Source organism: Leopardus geoffroyi, chromosome E2 (assembly GCF_018350155.1).
Source record: "Leopardus geoffroyi isolate Oge1 chromosome E2, O.geoffroyi_Oge1_pat1.0, whole genome shotgun sequence".
Lineage (NCBI taxonomy): Eukaryota > Metazoa > Chordata > Mammalia > Carnivora > Felidae > Leopardus > Leopardus geoffroyi.
The window spans coordinates 34,493,409-34,508,397 of NC_059335.1; the positions used below are offsets into that span (position 1 = coordinate 34,493,409).

General features: G+C 48.9%; 1 protein-coding gene across 1 annotated transcript; it reads left to right on the forward strand.

Moving 5' to 3' along the window:
- The first annotated feature begins 8 nt into the window (after positions 1 to 8).
- Positions 9 to 14,332, forward strand: COQ9 (coenzyme Q9). Its single transcript, XM_045442858.1, has 9 exons — positions 9 to 116; positions 2,929 to 3,097; positions 4,718 to 4,853; positions 9,243 to 9,385; positions 9,670 to 9,754; positions 11,238 to 11,342; positions 12,849 to 13,004; positions 13,267 to 13,320; positions 13,647 to 14,332. Exons 1-9 carry the CDS (start codon positions 38 to 40, stop codon positions 13,680 to 13,682), a joined length of 963 nt encoding a protein of 320 aa, XP_045298814.1. The 5' UTR covers positions 9 to 37; the 3' UTR covers positions 13,683 to 14,332.
- Positions 14,333 to 14,989: the final 657 nt, after the last annotated feature.

The window sequence follows — 14,989 nt, forward strand, 5'->3', positions numbered from 1 at the left end:
CCGCCGCGTCACTGGCGGAGGCGTGCCCGCTTCCAAGATGGCGGCAGCAGCGGCGGCGGTGTCGGGCGCGCTCGGCCGGGCGGGCTGGAGGCTCCTGCAGCTGCGGTGCCTGCCCGGTGAGGGGGCGGCCGAGCCGGGGAGCGGGGAGGAGCAGGGAGGGGGGCACGAAGCCGACCTGGGCTGGGTGCGGGGCGGAAGAGGTCGCCGTGGCGGCCCACGAGCAAGGTGAGGTGAAGGGCATCGGCGCGGAGCCGCCGGCGTCCAGGGCTCGAAGGGGCCGCCTGGTTGGTTTCTGCCCCCATTCTTGAGCTGTGAAGGGCAGGAGTGGCGGGGCGGGGCCTGTCTCTCCCATTTCACGAAGTTAACGGAGCCGCAGAGAGAGGGCTGTTTGTGCCTAGGGTCTCACAGTTCGGCAGTTGCAGCCTGGCAGACCCAGACCCAGTCTGTCAGTAAGTCCACCGCCAAGTCCCCGAGAAGGGCCACTTCAGGGTCAGAGTTGGAAACGGCCGCAGAGAGCCCCTAGTCCGTTGTTTCCTAAGTCGGTCATCTCCTCACTTCATTGATTCTATGATATTGTCCCACCTTTTCCACAATATAGTCAGTATTTTTGTTTATACACCCAAGTTCTTAATACTAGACGTTGACTTAAAAGAGGTGGCTTTATATTGCTACTGTAAGTGGACAACCAGTGTCACCTCCATAAATAGAATGTATACATTGATGTATTAACATAAACATACAACTAATAAAATTATATTCTCCTGGATTTCATCAAATCTTGTGCCCGGCGGTGGTTTCCACAGTCGTGCTTTGGGACCTCTCCCATCCTGTTCAAAGTTTTATGAGTATTCCATTTTTTGTGTGTGTACAAATACTAAAATACCGATATTTTTACACCTACTGTTCTGTGTTTACACTTACTGTTTGTTTTGTTTTTTGAGAAAGAGAGAGAGAGAGAAAGGGAGAGAATCTTAAGCAGGCTCCAAGCTTAGTGCCGAGCCCGATGTTAGGGCTCCATCTCATGACCCTGGGATGGTGACCTGAGCCTCAACTAACTGAGCCACCCAGGTGCCCCTGTTCTGTGTTTTTTTAACATCATCATTCCCCGAGTTAGTCCATAGATTTCTTTTTATTTATTTATTTTTTAATTTTTTAATGTTTATTTATTTTTGAAGGAGAGAGAGAGACAGAGTGTGAGCAGGGGAGGGGAAGAGAGAGGGAGACACAGAATCGGAAGCAGGCTCCAGGCTCCGAGCCCGTCAGCACAGAGCCCGACGCGGGGCTCGAACCCACAAACCGCGAGATCATGACCTGAGCCGAAGTCGGACGCTCAACCGACTGAGCCACCCAGGTGCCCTCATAGATTTCTTTTTAAAACACGAGTGTCCTTCTGTTGTTGTTAAAACTCCAATCCAAATGTTTAAAGAAATGCCTGTGCCCCAGCATATCCACTCCTAGGTGGAGAAATGAAAGCATATGTCCACCCCAAGGTGTGTACAAGTATATTTACAGCAACTTTATTCATGATAGACTAGGCCGAAACAACCCAGGTGTTCATCAACAGACTAGTGTTTCTTAATGCAATTCCACTCAGCAATAAAAAGTAGCAATTGATTTCCACAAAAATACTAATCAGTTAGCAATATATTATGCAAAAGAAGTTTTGCACAAAAAGGATATACTGTATGATTCCCTTTAGATGAAATTCTAGGACAGGACAGGGTGGAAATTTCAGAACAGTGTAGGTGAGGGGGGGGGGGAATGACCGGGGAGGAGCATAAGCTTTCTGGGGTGATGATAATATTCTTCACGTTAGGGGTTCAGGTTATGCAAGTGTATGCTTTTGTCAGGACTCAGATTTGGCACATTTAAGATTTGTGTATTTCATTGTATATAACTACCACCTCAGTAAAAGACCAGTAAGTAAATACTGAACTCTGGTTAATGATACGCACGCAGAATGTGTGGAGCTGAAGAATACCGAGGTCTACAACATGCATCAAACGTAAGATGGATTGATGACGGGAGAGTGTGATAGATATGTAGAACCTAGGTGGTGGGTACACAGGTGTTCATGCCATAGTTCTTTCAACTTGTATGAAATTTTCTATAATAAAATGTTGGGAAAGAAAAAAAGGAGTATGAGCCTGGACTTTCCAAAGCCCTTCCCATAGTAAATGAGGTGTTGCAGGTGTTGCCAATGAGAGAACATCAGCATGAGAAAAACCCCACACCTGTGGGGTGCCTGGGTGGCTCAGTCAGTTGACCATTGACCATCCCATCCAACTCTTGGTTTCAGCTCAGGTCACGATCTTACAGTCATGGGATTGAGCCACATGTTGCGCTCCGCCCTGAGCATGGAGCCTGCTTGAGATTCTGTCTCTCTCCTGCCACTCTCCCCCACTCACTCTTTCTCTGTCGCTCTCGCTCAAATGAATTAAATGAGTAAGTAAATAGAGATTAGTGACCTGTGTGAAGACACCATATAAATACTATAGGAATCAGTACTCAGGCCTCATTTCTAGTCCAGTGCTCTTGGTAGAATATAAATATGTAGCAATTTCAAGTCATTTTCACTTTTTGATTGGGCTTCACAACACTCCCAGTGAGCAAACAGATTCTTACTCTTAATTTGCATATTTAAAAATCATGCTCATTGGGGCGAAGCCCATTACCATACAGTGAACAAACGATAGCAAAAGGCCAGAGGCCAGGTCTTCAGTTCCCTGGCTCATGCTTTTGCCACCACATCATGTGTCAAGGTTGCCAGTTTACCGAAGACTTTTGTCTGGGACTCAATACTCGGATAAGTGGTTCTGGAGTAGACTCAGCCCTGCTTTTCCTCTCCCCATCCCTCACGCCATTCGGGGCATCAAAGAGTCTTCTCTGGTAAGTGTTCCTGCCTGACCAGCCCCGTTCTTGTTTCAGTGTCCCGTTGCCAGTCAGCCGTGGTGTCACGTGCCTTCCATGCTTCAGCTGTGCAACTAAAGTCTTCAGATGAGCAGAAGCAACAACCTCCCCCGTCTTTTTCTCAGCAACATCCTGAGACACACAGGGCAGAAGAACCCAAGCCAGAGTCCTCTCGTCCACCCCCCAGGTATGTATTAGGACTGCAGTCCATCCATTCTGGCCATTTTGCATGCTTGGGTGTGTCTGTCCTTCCTCTCTCCTCTTTATCCTCCTTTTCACCTTCCATCATTTTCTAGGCTATCTTTGAAAGGAAACTGTTGCTTTTTTATTATATTTTAATTGTGCCTGTACACTCTAAAATATCTAATCAAAGTAAAGAAGCTCATAAAAGTAAAGCAAAAATTACCAGAAATCACAAACCCTGAAAAAACTCTAATGTTTTTGCAAATGTCCTTTTTTGATGTTTTTTAAGTATACTCCATATGTAAATCTATATACTGTAAGTGATTAATTACACTGTACACCATTCCAGAACCTGTTTTTTCACTCAATAGTACATTTTTAATGTTTTCTCGGCCTGTATGATTTTCATGGTTGCATACTATGCCAGCAAATGGCAGTATTAAAATTTATTTTACCTATCTTGGGGCATCTGGATGGCTCTGTCGGTTAAGCGTCCGACTTCATCTCAGGTCATGATCTCACCGTTGGTAGGTCTGAGCCCCATATCAGGCTCTGTGCTGACAGCTCAGAGCCTGGAGCCTGCTTCGGATTCTGTGTCTCCCTCTCTCTCTGCCCCTTCCCTATTCGTGCTCTCACTCTCTCAAGAATAAACATTAAAAACAATTTAAATTTATTTAACCTATCTTTTATTGATGAATATTTAGATTTCCTTCACTGCTATAAAAAATGTGATCAAGTGTGTGATTCTCTCAGCAGGGGGAGCATTGAATCAAAGCAGGTGCACATCTAAAATTATGGTACATGTGTGGGACCAAATTGGCCTCTAGGGAGGTGAAAATAGTTTACGTTTCCATTAGATATTTTTTCTTCTTTTTTTTTTTTAAATTTTTTTTTCCAACGTTTATTTATTTTTGGGACAGAGAGAGACAGAGCATGAACAGGGGAGGGGCAGAGAGAGAGGGAGACACAGAATTGGAAACAGGCTCCAGGCTCTGAGCCATCAGCCCAGAGCCTGACGCGGGGCTCGAACTCACGGACCGTGAGATCGTGACCTGGCTGAAGTCGGACGCTTAACCGACTGCGCCACCCAGGCGCCCCGGATATTTTTTCTTCTTAATTCTGCCACTGAGAAGTTCTGCTAGCTCTGAAATTAGGGTGTTCCCATCATTTTTCTGGTCTCCTGATTAAAGTGCTTCTCATTTCCATTCAGCAAATATGTTCTGAGGATCTCCTTTGTGCCAGGCCCTGTGAATACTACAACCGTTCTCCCTGTCCTCATGGAGTTATCGTTTGGTGCAAATACAGATGAAGAAACAGTGTGCTAAGGGCTAATCAGAGAAATCCAGGGGGCTGTGGGAGCATTTGCCTTCCTATGACATGACCTCCTCACTCACGGGATCCCTTGTCTCAGTGACTGTATGAGAGGAGAAAGGTGATAGAATTTTTGTTCTGTTGGCATTGAAACATCAGTACTGGTGAAAAGTAAGTGTCTTCCCAGCGTGCGCTTAGAGGAGGCCCAGAGCCTCCGGTTTCCGGTCAGGCGCATTTTGCGTGTTAGGCAGCCGGCAGTGAGATGAGGTGTGCTGGGTTCCGTCCCCACGTGTCTGTTGGGTTTGGGTCTCAGGTACACAGATCAGGGCGGTGAGGAGGAGGAGGACCATGAGAGCGAGGAGCAGCTGCAGCACCGCATCCTGACCGCAGCCCTGGAGTTCGTGCCTGCCCACGGGTGGACAGCAGAGGCCATCGCGGAAGGAGCCCAGGTGTGTATAGGAGGAGGGGGGATGGGGACCGGGAGGGAGTCACACCGGCCAAAGCAGAGGGTCTCATGCTTTCTTATGGCCCAGCTTAGAGCCCCTCACTGCTACAGGATTGGGGCAGGGTGTGTTTTCCCAATAGGGTAAAAATAGCTTTATTTTTTTAATACAGAAAAATTATACCATGGAGTTGGTTCTTGCGAGCTAGGTTATAAAGGCAGCCCCTTTAGGCATAGGTGTTGCCTATGATCACAGTTACCACGTTTCATTGACTCTAAGACAGCAGTGGTTGTAAGAAGTGCCATTATTTTATGCATCACTAAAAAAGAAAAAATGCTACCTATTAAACTGGGGCACGTCGTCAATTGCATGATTCACACTGAATGTTTAAATGAAAAAGTAGGGGGGCATCTGGCTGGCTCAGTTGGTAGAATGTGTGACTCTTGATCTTAGGGTTGTGAGTTCCAGCCCCACGTTGGGTATAGAAATTACTTCAAAATAAAAATCATAAAAATAAAATGAAATGAAAAAATAGGTGCATCTTAAAATTGATGAAATCTGGTGTTTGAAAATGCAAGAGGGCACCATCTAGGAGACCAACACGCCTTGCTTTGTCAGTAAGACTGACGGTGTTTGCTCCTGCATTGGCACAGATGGCTGCTTTAGATTAAGCCGTTGGCTCACCTGGAGGCCATGGTGCACAGAATTGTCAAGCATAGCCAGATACCGCCCTGTGAGAGCACAGTGAGAACAGAAAGCAAAGGAGTTCCAGATTCACGTCTCCCACCCCAAGGTTGCGGGGAAATTGGATGGAAGGGTGAGCATGTTTGAACGCTGGCGAGAGCACAGAAACAAGGGTGAAGTACAGGTATGAGAGAAAGTGGCAAAATCCGAAGTCCAGAGCCCCTTCAAGGCAAGAATTAGGAGATCTGGGAAATGAGTGCGAGGACTGGCCTTCGATGTATTAGGGGTGAGGTTGGAGAAGACAGCTACGGGTTTAGTTTTTAGAATATTAAGGGAGTTCCCAGGGGACAGCTTCTGTTCCCTGTGAAGTAGGTGTGTTGTCTCATGAACCTGAAGTTAAGGGTAAGAGGAGACAAAGGTTTGAGGGTGGCAGAGAATGTTAGAAAGAATTATTACAGGAAGTGGTGGAACAGAAATCTAACAGGATTGTTTGGAAAAATCTTTTTTTTTTTTTTTTAAAGGGAGGGAATCACTATATATCAAAGCTACCTATATTCACAGTCCTAGAACTTTTTTTTTTATGTCTATTAATTTTTGAGAGAGAGAGATAGAACACAAGCAGGGAAGGGACAGAGAGGGAGACACAGAATTCAAAGCAGGCTCCAGGCTCCGAGCTGTCAGCACGGAGCCGATATGGGGCTCGAACCCACAAACCATGAGATCATGACCTGAGCCGAAGTCAGATGCTTAACTGACTGAGCCACCCAGGCGCCCCTGTTTGGAAAAATCTTATACTGCATTAGTCTACAGTAACTGGTCTTTTTCACTGTGTCCTGTGTATATCTTCATTCATAGTGGCTGCATAATACCCATTGTATTTACTTGACTTCAATTGATAAACATTTGGGTTGTTTCCAATTTTTTAGTATTCTAAACCTATTTGTACAACATTTAAGTGCATTTTGAGAAATGGAGTTGCTATTTTGTGGTGTATCAGACCAAACAAACTACACCGGTTATTCAAATAGAACTTAATACAGTGAAGGGGGAACGGGGTGTAAAGTTGGTAACCAGGTAACTGGCAGGATAAAAAGAAGCCCTTAGGGTATTACGGAGGTTGCCACAGGGTTTAGCGCCCATCTCCAGGGCTAAGGAGACGAAGGGGAAAATTGGACTTGTTAAAATGGGAGGCTTGAAGGAGAGTCCCTGTGGAGGTGAGGAGGAGGAGCTACCTGGCCAGCGATGCTGTCTCTAAGTTTAGAGAGAGGGTCCCCTGGGGCTGGCACCCAACGTGATGGTGGCTCAGTGGAACCAGTTCGTCGGTTCTGGGAAGGGTACAGACCGGCTCGGCCAGGGCCAGGCCACCAGAGGGAAGTGCTGCCCCTGGGTGAAGGCGGCTTCTGGGCAGATGCTCACGGAGCCGCCAGCAGACAGGACGTCCACAGGAAGGAGAGGGACCCTTCCTCCTCCTCTAGCCTCACGGTCTCCCTCCAGCGATGGGATGGGCAGAGCCTAACATGGAGCTGGAAGTGTGGCTTGTGGACTACGGCCCCTGCATCACAAAGCGGAGGCTGAGACAATAACTCCCCACCTGGTCCAGAGAGAGAAAATATGTTTTTTTTCCAAATACTTAAGTCATCTCTACACTCAATGTGGGGCTTGAACTCACGATCAAAAGTCACATGCTGTGTCTGAGCCAGCCAGGAGCCCTGAGTGTGTATATTTTTGAGGGTGTTGTTAATATACATAGTACAGACAGTATAGCCTGGTGGTGACGAGCTCTGAGCCTCAGTTTCCTCATCTGTAAAATGAGTGATAACACCCACCAGCTGGAGTTGCTACGTGGCCGAGGCCACGGTGAGATCGTGTGTGTCATGTGCTTAGCAGGGTGCCTGACACAGTAAACATCAGTATTGCACATTAGTATTGATGTGGGTGCAAGTCTGTTGTGAATACTGCCAAATTGCCCTCTATAACTTCCACCAAAACAGAGGCACTTTCTCCACTCCCAATTGGAGGGATTTATAGTTAGTACTTTTTTTGTTCCTTCCCTTCCCTCTCTCCCTGGTGCTGTCATAGTTCTGCCTCCAGTAGATGCTCGATGATTGCCACGTATCAGGAAGAGCAAAGGACCATTGTGGCATTGTTAACTCCTTAACAACTCATAAAAGAAAATGTTTTGGGGCCCCTGGGTGGCTCAGTTGAGCGTCCGACTTCAGCTCAGGTCACAATCTCATGGTTTGTGAGTTCAAGTCCTGCATCAGGTTTTCTGCTGTCAGTGCAGAGCCCGCTTCAGATCCTCTGCCCCCCTCTCTCTCTGCCCCTGCCCCCCCTTGCTCACTTGCTCTCTCGAAAATGAATAAGCATTTGGGGCGTCTGGGTGGCTCAGTCAGTTAAGCATCGACTTCAGCTCAGGTCATGATCTCATGGTTCGTGAGTTAAAGTCCTGCGTCAGGCTCTCTGCTGTCAGTGCAGAGTCTGCTTCAGATCCTCTGTCTCCCTCTCTCTGCCCCTCCCCTTCTCTCTCTGTCTCTCTCAAAAATGAATAAACATGTGGGGTGCCTGGGTGGCTCAGTCGGTTAAGCATCTGACTTCAGCTCAGGTCATGATCTTATGGTTCGTGAGTTTGAGCCCCTGCTTTGGATTCTGTGTCTCCTTCTCTCAGCCCCTCCCCCCCACTCATGCTCTGTCTCTCTCTCTCTCAAAAAATAAATAAACATTAAAAAAATATATTTTAAAAATTAATAAACATTTGTTTAAAAAAAAGAAAAATGTGTTTTGGTTTTTGGGTTTTTTTTGCTTTTTGTTTTGTTTTTTGGTTTTTGGTTTTTGTTTTTTTTTTTTTTTTACAACAGAGAGGCCTAATTTCCAAGAGGTTTAGTTTAAGTGAATTGGTGAGGAAGAGCTGAGTGCTCTTCCCAGCCCCTTTTTTAGATTAGGACTCTGGGTTACAAGTGTCAGAGCTCAATTCTGATTGGCTGGAGCAGGCAAGGGTGTGTTCAGACTCATTTAATAACAAAAGTCTGGAAGTAGCTCCATTGTGCTGCTGGGAATCGTCTCTCCATCCTGTCTGCTTTGCTTTCCTCTCTGTGAGCTTCATTCCCAGCAGGGGCTTCCCACGCAGGACTAAAAATGGTTCAGCAGCCCCAGTGGAAAGAGAGCACTTCTTTTCCGTGAGCACTAGCAAAAGTCCAGAGGTGGCCTCTTAGGGCCTGGATTTGGTCATGTGCATGTGCCTGAGCTCGTCACTGTGAGCTCCAGTTATCCAAGTCTGGATCTCAGGCTTTACAGCACACCAAAGAGGGCGCCTGGGTGGCTCAGTTGGTTAAGCATCTGACTTCTGCTCAGGTCATGAGCTGGCTCCTGAGCCCTGCTTCAGGTGAGTGCTGACAGTGTAGAGCCTGCGTGGGATATTCTCTCTCTCTCTCCCCCCCACCTTCTCTCCACGCCCCTCATGACATTCTCTTTCTTTCTGCCCCTCACTCACGCCCTCTCTCTCAAAAAAAAAAAAAAAAAAAAATACACCAAAGGGTTGATGGAGGATTGCTGGTCAGCTTTACCCAAATCACATGGACTAGTGGTGAAGAATAGGGTTATCCCATTAAAAATCAAGCTGCTGTTACTGGAAAAAGAGGTGCTGGTGAGGAACAGACAACACATGTCCACTACATTTGTCTGCCACTTTTCTGTTTTCTCTGTCTCCTTTTGTAGTCTCTGGGTCTCTCCACTGCAGCAGCCAGCATGTTTGGGAATGACGGCAGTGAGCTGGTACTGCATTTTGTGACCCAGTGCAATGCTCGGCTCACTCATGTGCTGGAAGAGGAGCAGAAGCTGGTACAGCTGGGCCAGGCCGAGTAAGTCCTGTGGCATTTTTGCTCAGGGTGGCAGTTAAGGATCAGGGGGGCTCAGGCCCCACTAACAGTCTCGGGAGGCCAATCCAGGCAGAGCCGAAAGAGAGGAGCATTGAGCAGCCCCGCTGCTTTGAGGGGACTGGAACACAGCTGCCTCTCTGTGACAGCTGTAGTCAGGCCAGCATCAGGAGCTCGTGGGACCCTCCTCCCTAGCGCCTAGTAAGCAGGATAGCCCCGAGCCCATGCCTTTGACCCAGAGACCCATTCTTTTCTTTTCCCTCTTCCAGGAAGAGGAAGACAGACCAGTTCCTGAGGGACGCAGTGGAAACCAGACTGAGAATGCTGATTCCGTACATTGAACACTGGCCCCGGGTACAGAGTCCATATCTAGGCTACAGGGCACCAATGCATTCGTGTTCTTAGTTCTCAGCACCTTGCACTCGGAGGACCCTGCACAGTCTTCAGAAGCTAGCTCATTAATCCGTACAGACCTGGGGATTCTCCGTGCACTTGGTAGAGCTAGGGAGTGTGGACTTGGGCGTGCTGGAGACAGTAACTGAGCCATCTGGGTCTCAGTTCCTAGAAGTGCGAGTGGCTGGCGTACTGGGTCACATCGTGTTGGCTCCTGGTGGCCTGAGTGTGCTACCAGGTCTTCAGTGAGGAGGAATCCATGGAGGAGATTCGAAAATGAGATTTTATTTGCCATCGTCATTAACAGGCCTGTCGTGTCCTGGATCTCAGAGGACTGGGATGTCTTTTCCAGTTGTCGATGTGATGCTTGAAAATTGGAGTATTCGTTCCAAGGCTTTTTTGTCCCCTTTCCTGAAGCTTCCTTTTTCCTGTTTCAAAGCGTATCACAGTGTGGGCCGTTCTCTTAGTTAAGAAAATGGAGTCCAAGCACATCAGGAATGAGAGGGCAGCAGGGATCATCTAGTGTCCTCCACCCACTACTGAGCAATAGCGCCCATCAGTCAGTTGACAGACCTTGGAACAGCAGCGGTGCACCTAACCCCAGGCTGCCTGTGGAGGGAGTATCGCGAGAGCGGAGTCCTGTCCCCTGCCTGTGCTTGCCACGCTGGATTTTCAGACCTCTGGCCTGACTCATTCCACCTTGCAGTCAAAGCAGTGGAAGTGTGTGTATTGGGCCCTGACTGCCTTCTGACTCAGCACATTTTCTTCTGGGCTATTCGATAAGAAAAAACTTTTCCAGCCGAGCCAGGGCCTCTGACCCAGCTCCCGCAGGCCACAGCCAGTGGAGTTTTGAGTTGGTAAAGTGACAAGACCTTGTACTCTCAAGAGTCGATGCCTGCGAAGGAAGCGTCTCTGGGTCGTGTTATTGCTTGTATTAGTTGAAGGATTTTTGGTTTCAGATACCAGAAACCAACTTGAGTTAAGCAAAACCCCAGGGAGGAATTTATTGTGAGGTTGCCATGGGGCATCAAGGGCAGGAATGCTGCTGGGCCCTGGGGTTTGGACCTAGAAACTACCCCCAGACCCTCCTCCTAGCTCTGCTTCTACCTCCGTGTTACAGAATGGGGTGCCCTCCACCGTCCTTGCTCTCGGTACTCTTAGACCAGTCTAGACCCTCCGGCTGCCTGCATTCCCAAGTCCACGTGCCGGGGATGGAGAACCTGAGTGGGCCAGCTGAGGGTAGGGGCCTCCCCTGGCTCCCATCAGCTGTAGCCAGGGTTGTCAGCTGCCAGGAGCTCACGCCAACCGGGCAGAGATGGTGGGTCTCAGCAGGGGAGTGGGCAGGCCCTCTCACGTACCTCCGTGGAGAGGCGAGGCGCCGCACCATCCACCTGTGCTCTGTGTTCCCTGTGTGCAGTACCTGTTTCTGTCATTCTTTCCTCAGGCCCTCAGCATCCTCATGCTCCCGCACAACATCCCATCCAGCCTAAGCCTGATCACCAGTATGGTGGATGACATGTGGCATTACGCTGGGGACCAGTCCACTGATGTGAGTGCTTTCTGCAAACCCACAGGACACCAGGAGAGGCTTGGGTTAAGCATTTCTTCGGGAAGTTTGTGGAAGGTCTTTGATCACAGAGCCTTTCAGTGGGCCTGCAGTGCCACTCCTGTCTTGGAAAGGAGAGACTAGGGACGAGGAAGCTCCCTCAACAAGCCATAGTGGGACCTACGTCCACATTCAAGGATGCACACTCAAGCCACAAACCAGTGATTATTCCCTCTGTCCCCTCCTGGTGACACAAGCATCAGAGGGCCTGGTGACAAGGCTGCCGTTTTATAATCATTTCCCCTCAATCTCCTAAGGCTCACATTCTGCGATGTGATTTCTCAGTGTGTGTCTTTCATGAGACTGATTTTATTTATTTATTTTTTAAAAATTTTTTAATGTTTATTTCTGAGAGAAAGAGCATGAGCAGGGGATGGGCAGAGAGAGAGGGAGACACAGAATCCGAGGCAGGCTCCAGGCTCTGAGCAGTCAGCACAGAGCCTGATGCAGGGCTCGAACTCATGGACTGCGAGATCATGACCTAAGCTGAAGTTGGATGCTCAACCGACTGAGCCGACTGAGCCACCCGAGCCACCCAGGCGCCCCTCATGAGACTGATTTTAAAAAAGTGAACAGAACGCCATGGAGCCGCTGTTGCCTTAAAAAGGAACTCCCTCCCCCGAGCCCCTCCTGGCCTGCTTTGCCAAGAGATCAATTAGCCTTTAAACAGGCACCAGGATAGCTTCTGACTTGTTAATGCTGTCATATTTCTGGTAGGAAATTAAAAAATAAAAAGTATACCTTCATAAAAGAAGTTAATATGTAATGGTGCTCTGTGGAGTCTAGGCTGGGGAGGCGAAGAGCTACTCCTGCCACAGTTCTAACAAAGGACTTAATAAGCTTCCCCCATGTCGGAGGACACCACCAACAGAGCTGGTGGGAAAATGAAATTAGCAAAGAAATTAAAGGAATAAAACACAAAGCAGCTGAGTTAGTGCTCCAGAGAGCCATTTGCTGGGCCAGCCTGAAGTGGCTGAGGGACTGGAGCCCCTCGCTCCTCCTGGGTGTTCTGAATCTGTCCGTGGGCCTGTCTCAGCCCTCACTTTACTGGTGAGCATACCACGGTTTGGTCATAACTGGCTGACCAGAGAACCTCCCCAGAATTTAGGCGGCCTAAGATGCAGTCTTTTCACAGGCTTCAAAATGGCTGCATGTAGCAAAATCGCCTGGGAAGCTAATCAGACGTCCAGATTCCTTGCACTTACTTCAGACCCCTTGACTCTAAACTCTGAGAAGTTGGGCCCAGGAGCTTGCATTTTAATCTCCCGGTAATTTTGTTGCCCAGCCAAATTTGAGAACACCAATGTCTTGCAGGGAAACAAATGCATCTGTGGGGAAAAGAGATCAGGAGGGACCCCTTAGTGCCCGTGGCTTTGGGTAGGAACCCCCAGACTTCCCCAGCCCACAGCAGTAGTGGTGACCCACCTTCCTGGGTGGGTTTCTTTGCAGTTTAACTGGTATACCCGCCGAGCTGTGCTGGCTGGCATCTACAACACGACAGAGCTGGTGATGATGCAGGACTCGTCCCCAGACTTCGAGGACACTTGGCGCTTCCTGGAAAACCGGATTAACGACGCAATGAACATGGGCCACACTGCCAAGCAGGTAGTTGGGGTTAGCCATTTGGGAAGCCTCCTCACTAGGCACACCCCCCTCCTCCTGAAGGCTTGCCCAGGGAGTGTGCCAGCCATTTCCCTAAGAGCCATACTTGGGCCATTTGTGGTTGTGATCATAGGCTCTTCCTCCAGTCCACAGGGTCCTCATGAGTCCCCCCACCCCCACCCCCGGCCCCCGCTTTTGTCTTAACCTGTTTCACCTTTGAGCTTGTACTGGGGGCTTAAGAGAGCCTGACCCTGACTCCTTCTAGGTAAAGTCCACTGGAGAGGCACTGGTTCAAGGACTCATGGGTGCAGCAGTGACGGTAAGTACTGTCTCACTCATCCCTGCCCTCCTCCCGTCCCCATCCTGCCCTGTGACCCTTAAAACATGTGTCAGTGTTCCCAAATCTTTTAAACTAGAAAACTCCTAATAAGACGGACAGTGATTCAGCCCCAGTCTCTGATCCTCAGTACCCCATCTCTTTTTTTTTTTTTGCTGCCATTAAAAAACATTGCTGATTCCCAGGCCCCTAGCATGTCAGATCTGTGGATCTTAGCCATGCCTGCCGCCTTGAAAACCCCAGTCTCTCCCACTGGAGTCCTAATGGCAGGGCAAGGCCTCATCATTCTGTTTCCTTCCCTGTATCAGCTCAAGAACCTGACCGGTCTAAACCAGCGCCGGTGAGCGGGATGGGGTGTGAGCTAGAGTGCCCAGAAGAAAACCTGCAGATACATTGAAAGGGCTTTGAAAGATATGAAGTGCCGCCCATGGAACAGGGTGTTAATGAGAAAACTGAAGGACTCCTGAGTCACTACGACAGCCACCTGGAAACCACAGAGCACTTGATACAGCTGTAGCCTGCGATCAGGCTACTTCTTCAGTTCTAAATACCAGGCTAGGCCTCCTGATGCCTTTCTGCATTACCACTGTGTGACTGAAAAAATGAGGCTCTCATCCAAGCGTTCAAGCCACAGAAACCCGGCATGTCCCTGTCTATGGTCTCACAGATACTTGATCATGTCTTAACCTTCCTAGAGTAATCTCTGGGGCTCCCAAATCAGAGTCGGGCTGTGAAACCTTTATAAAGTGGCAGCCCATCCCCAGCACAGCACAGACTTGTGCACACAGGCGTTCCTTGCACCCCTTCCCTTTCTGGTGTCCTGAGATGCTGCACCTGGGAACCCCTCAGAAAGCTGCCTCACTTGAGACTGGTGCCTGCTGGACAGTGGTGCCCAGCCTGGCCAGAGGCGTGAACCCAGGCCGTTGTCGCATTACACCAGCATGTGTTGTAGGGTTAAGAGTCTGTACAAATAGTAATAAATATGTTTGAAGCAGTTTCTTGTTGTGCAGTTGGTTTCCATCTAGGCCACAGTGGGTATCCGGGACCTCAGAGGGAGACAGAAGTGTTGTGGAAAAGGCTTGAGGCTGGCGTCCAGGAGACCTGGATTCTGGTCCTGGTGTGGCCTAGTGCTAATGGGTAATTACGGCAGCTCTGCCTCTCTGGGCCCGTGCTTCACTTCAGTAAGTGTGGGTGACAGTGGCCTTGCCCCTGACCATTACTCCCTGGGCTGCTATTTTCTGTCACTAATTATTTCAGTGATCCGTTCTTTAGCATTAATAATTTTCTGTTTATACACTGGCTGAGCTCCCTTTGCAAGTCTGGTTAACGGTTGTTTTGGCCTTCTCAGGTTACAGTAACAAAATACCACAGACTGGGACTTAAGGACAGATACTTGTTTCTCAGGTTCTGGAGGCTAGGAAATCCAAGATCAAGGTGCCAGCCAATTCAGTTCCTAGTGGTCTTTCTGATTGCCACCTTCTCCCCATGTTCCAACAGGACAGAGAGAGCTCTAGTGTCTCCTCCTGTTCTTCTAAGGGCCCTATTCCTACCCTCAGGACCTCTCATAACCTTCCAAAGACTCCCAACTCCAAATGCCATCGTGTCGGGCGTTAGACTTCAGCATTTTAGAGGGACACGGTTCGGCCCGGGG

Coding starts and splice junctions, on each gene's coding strand:
- COQ9 (XM_045442858.1), top strand. CDS start 38: ATGGCGGCAGCAGCGGCGGCGGTGTCGGGCGCGCTCGGCCGGGCGGGC. Junction 9,755..11,237: donor ACATTGAACACTGGCCCCGG/GTACAGAGTCCA, acceptor TTCTTTCCTCAG/GCCCTCAGCATCCTCATGCT. Junction 13,005..13,266: donor TGGGCCACACTGCCAAGCAG/GTAGTTGGGGTT, acceptor GACTCCTTCTAG/GTAAAGTCCACTGGAGAGGC.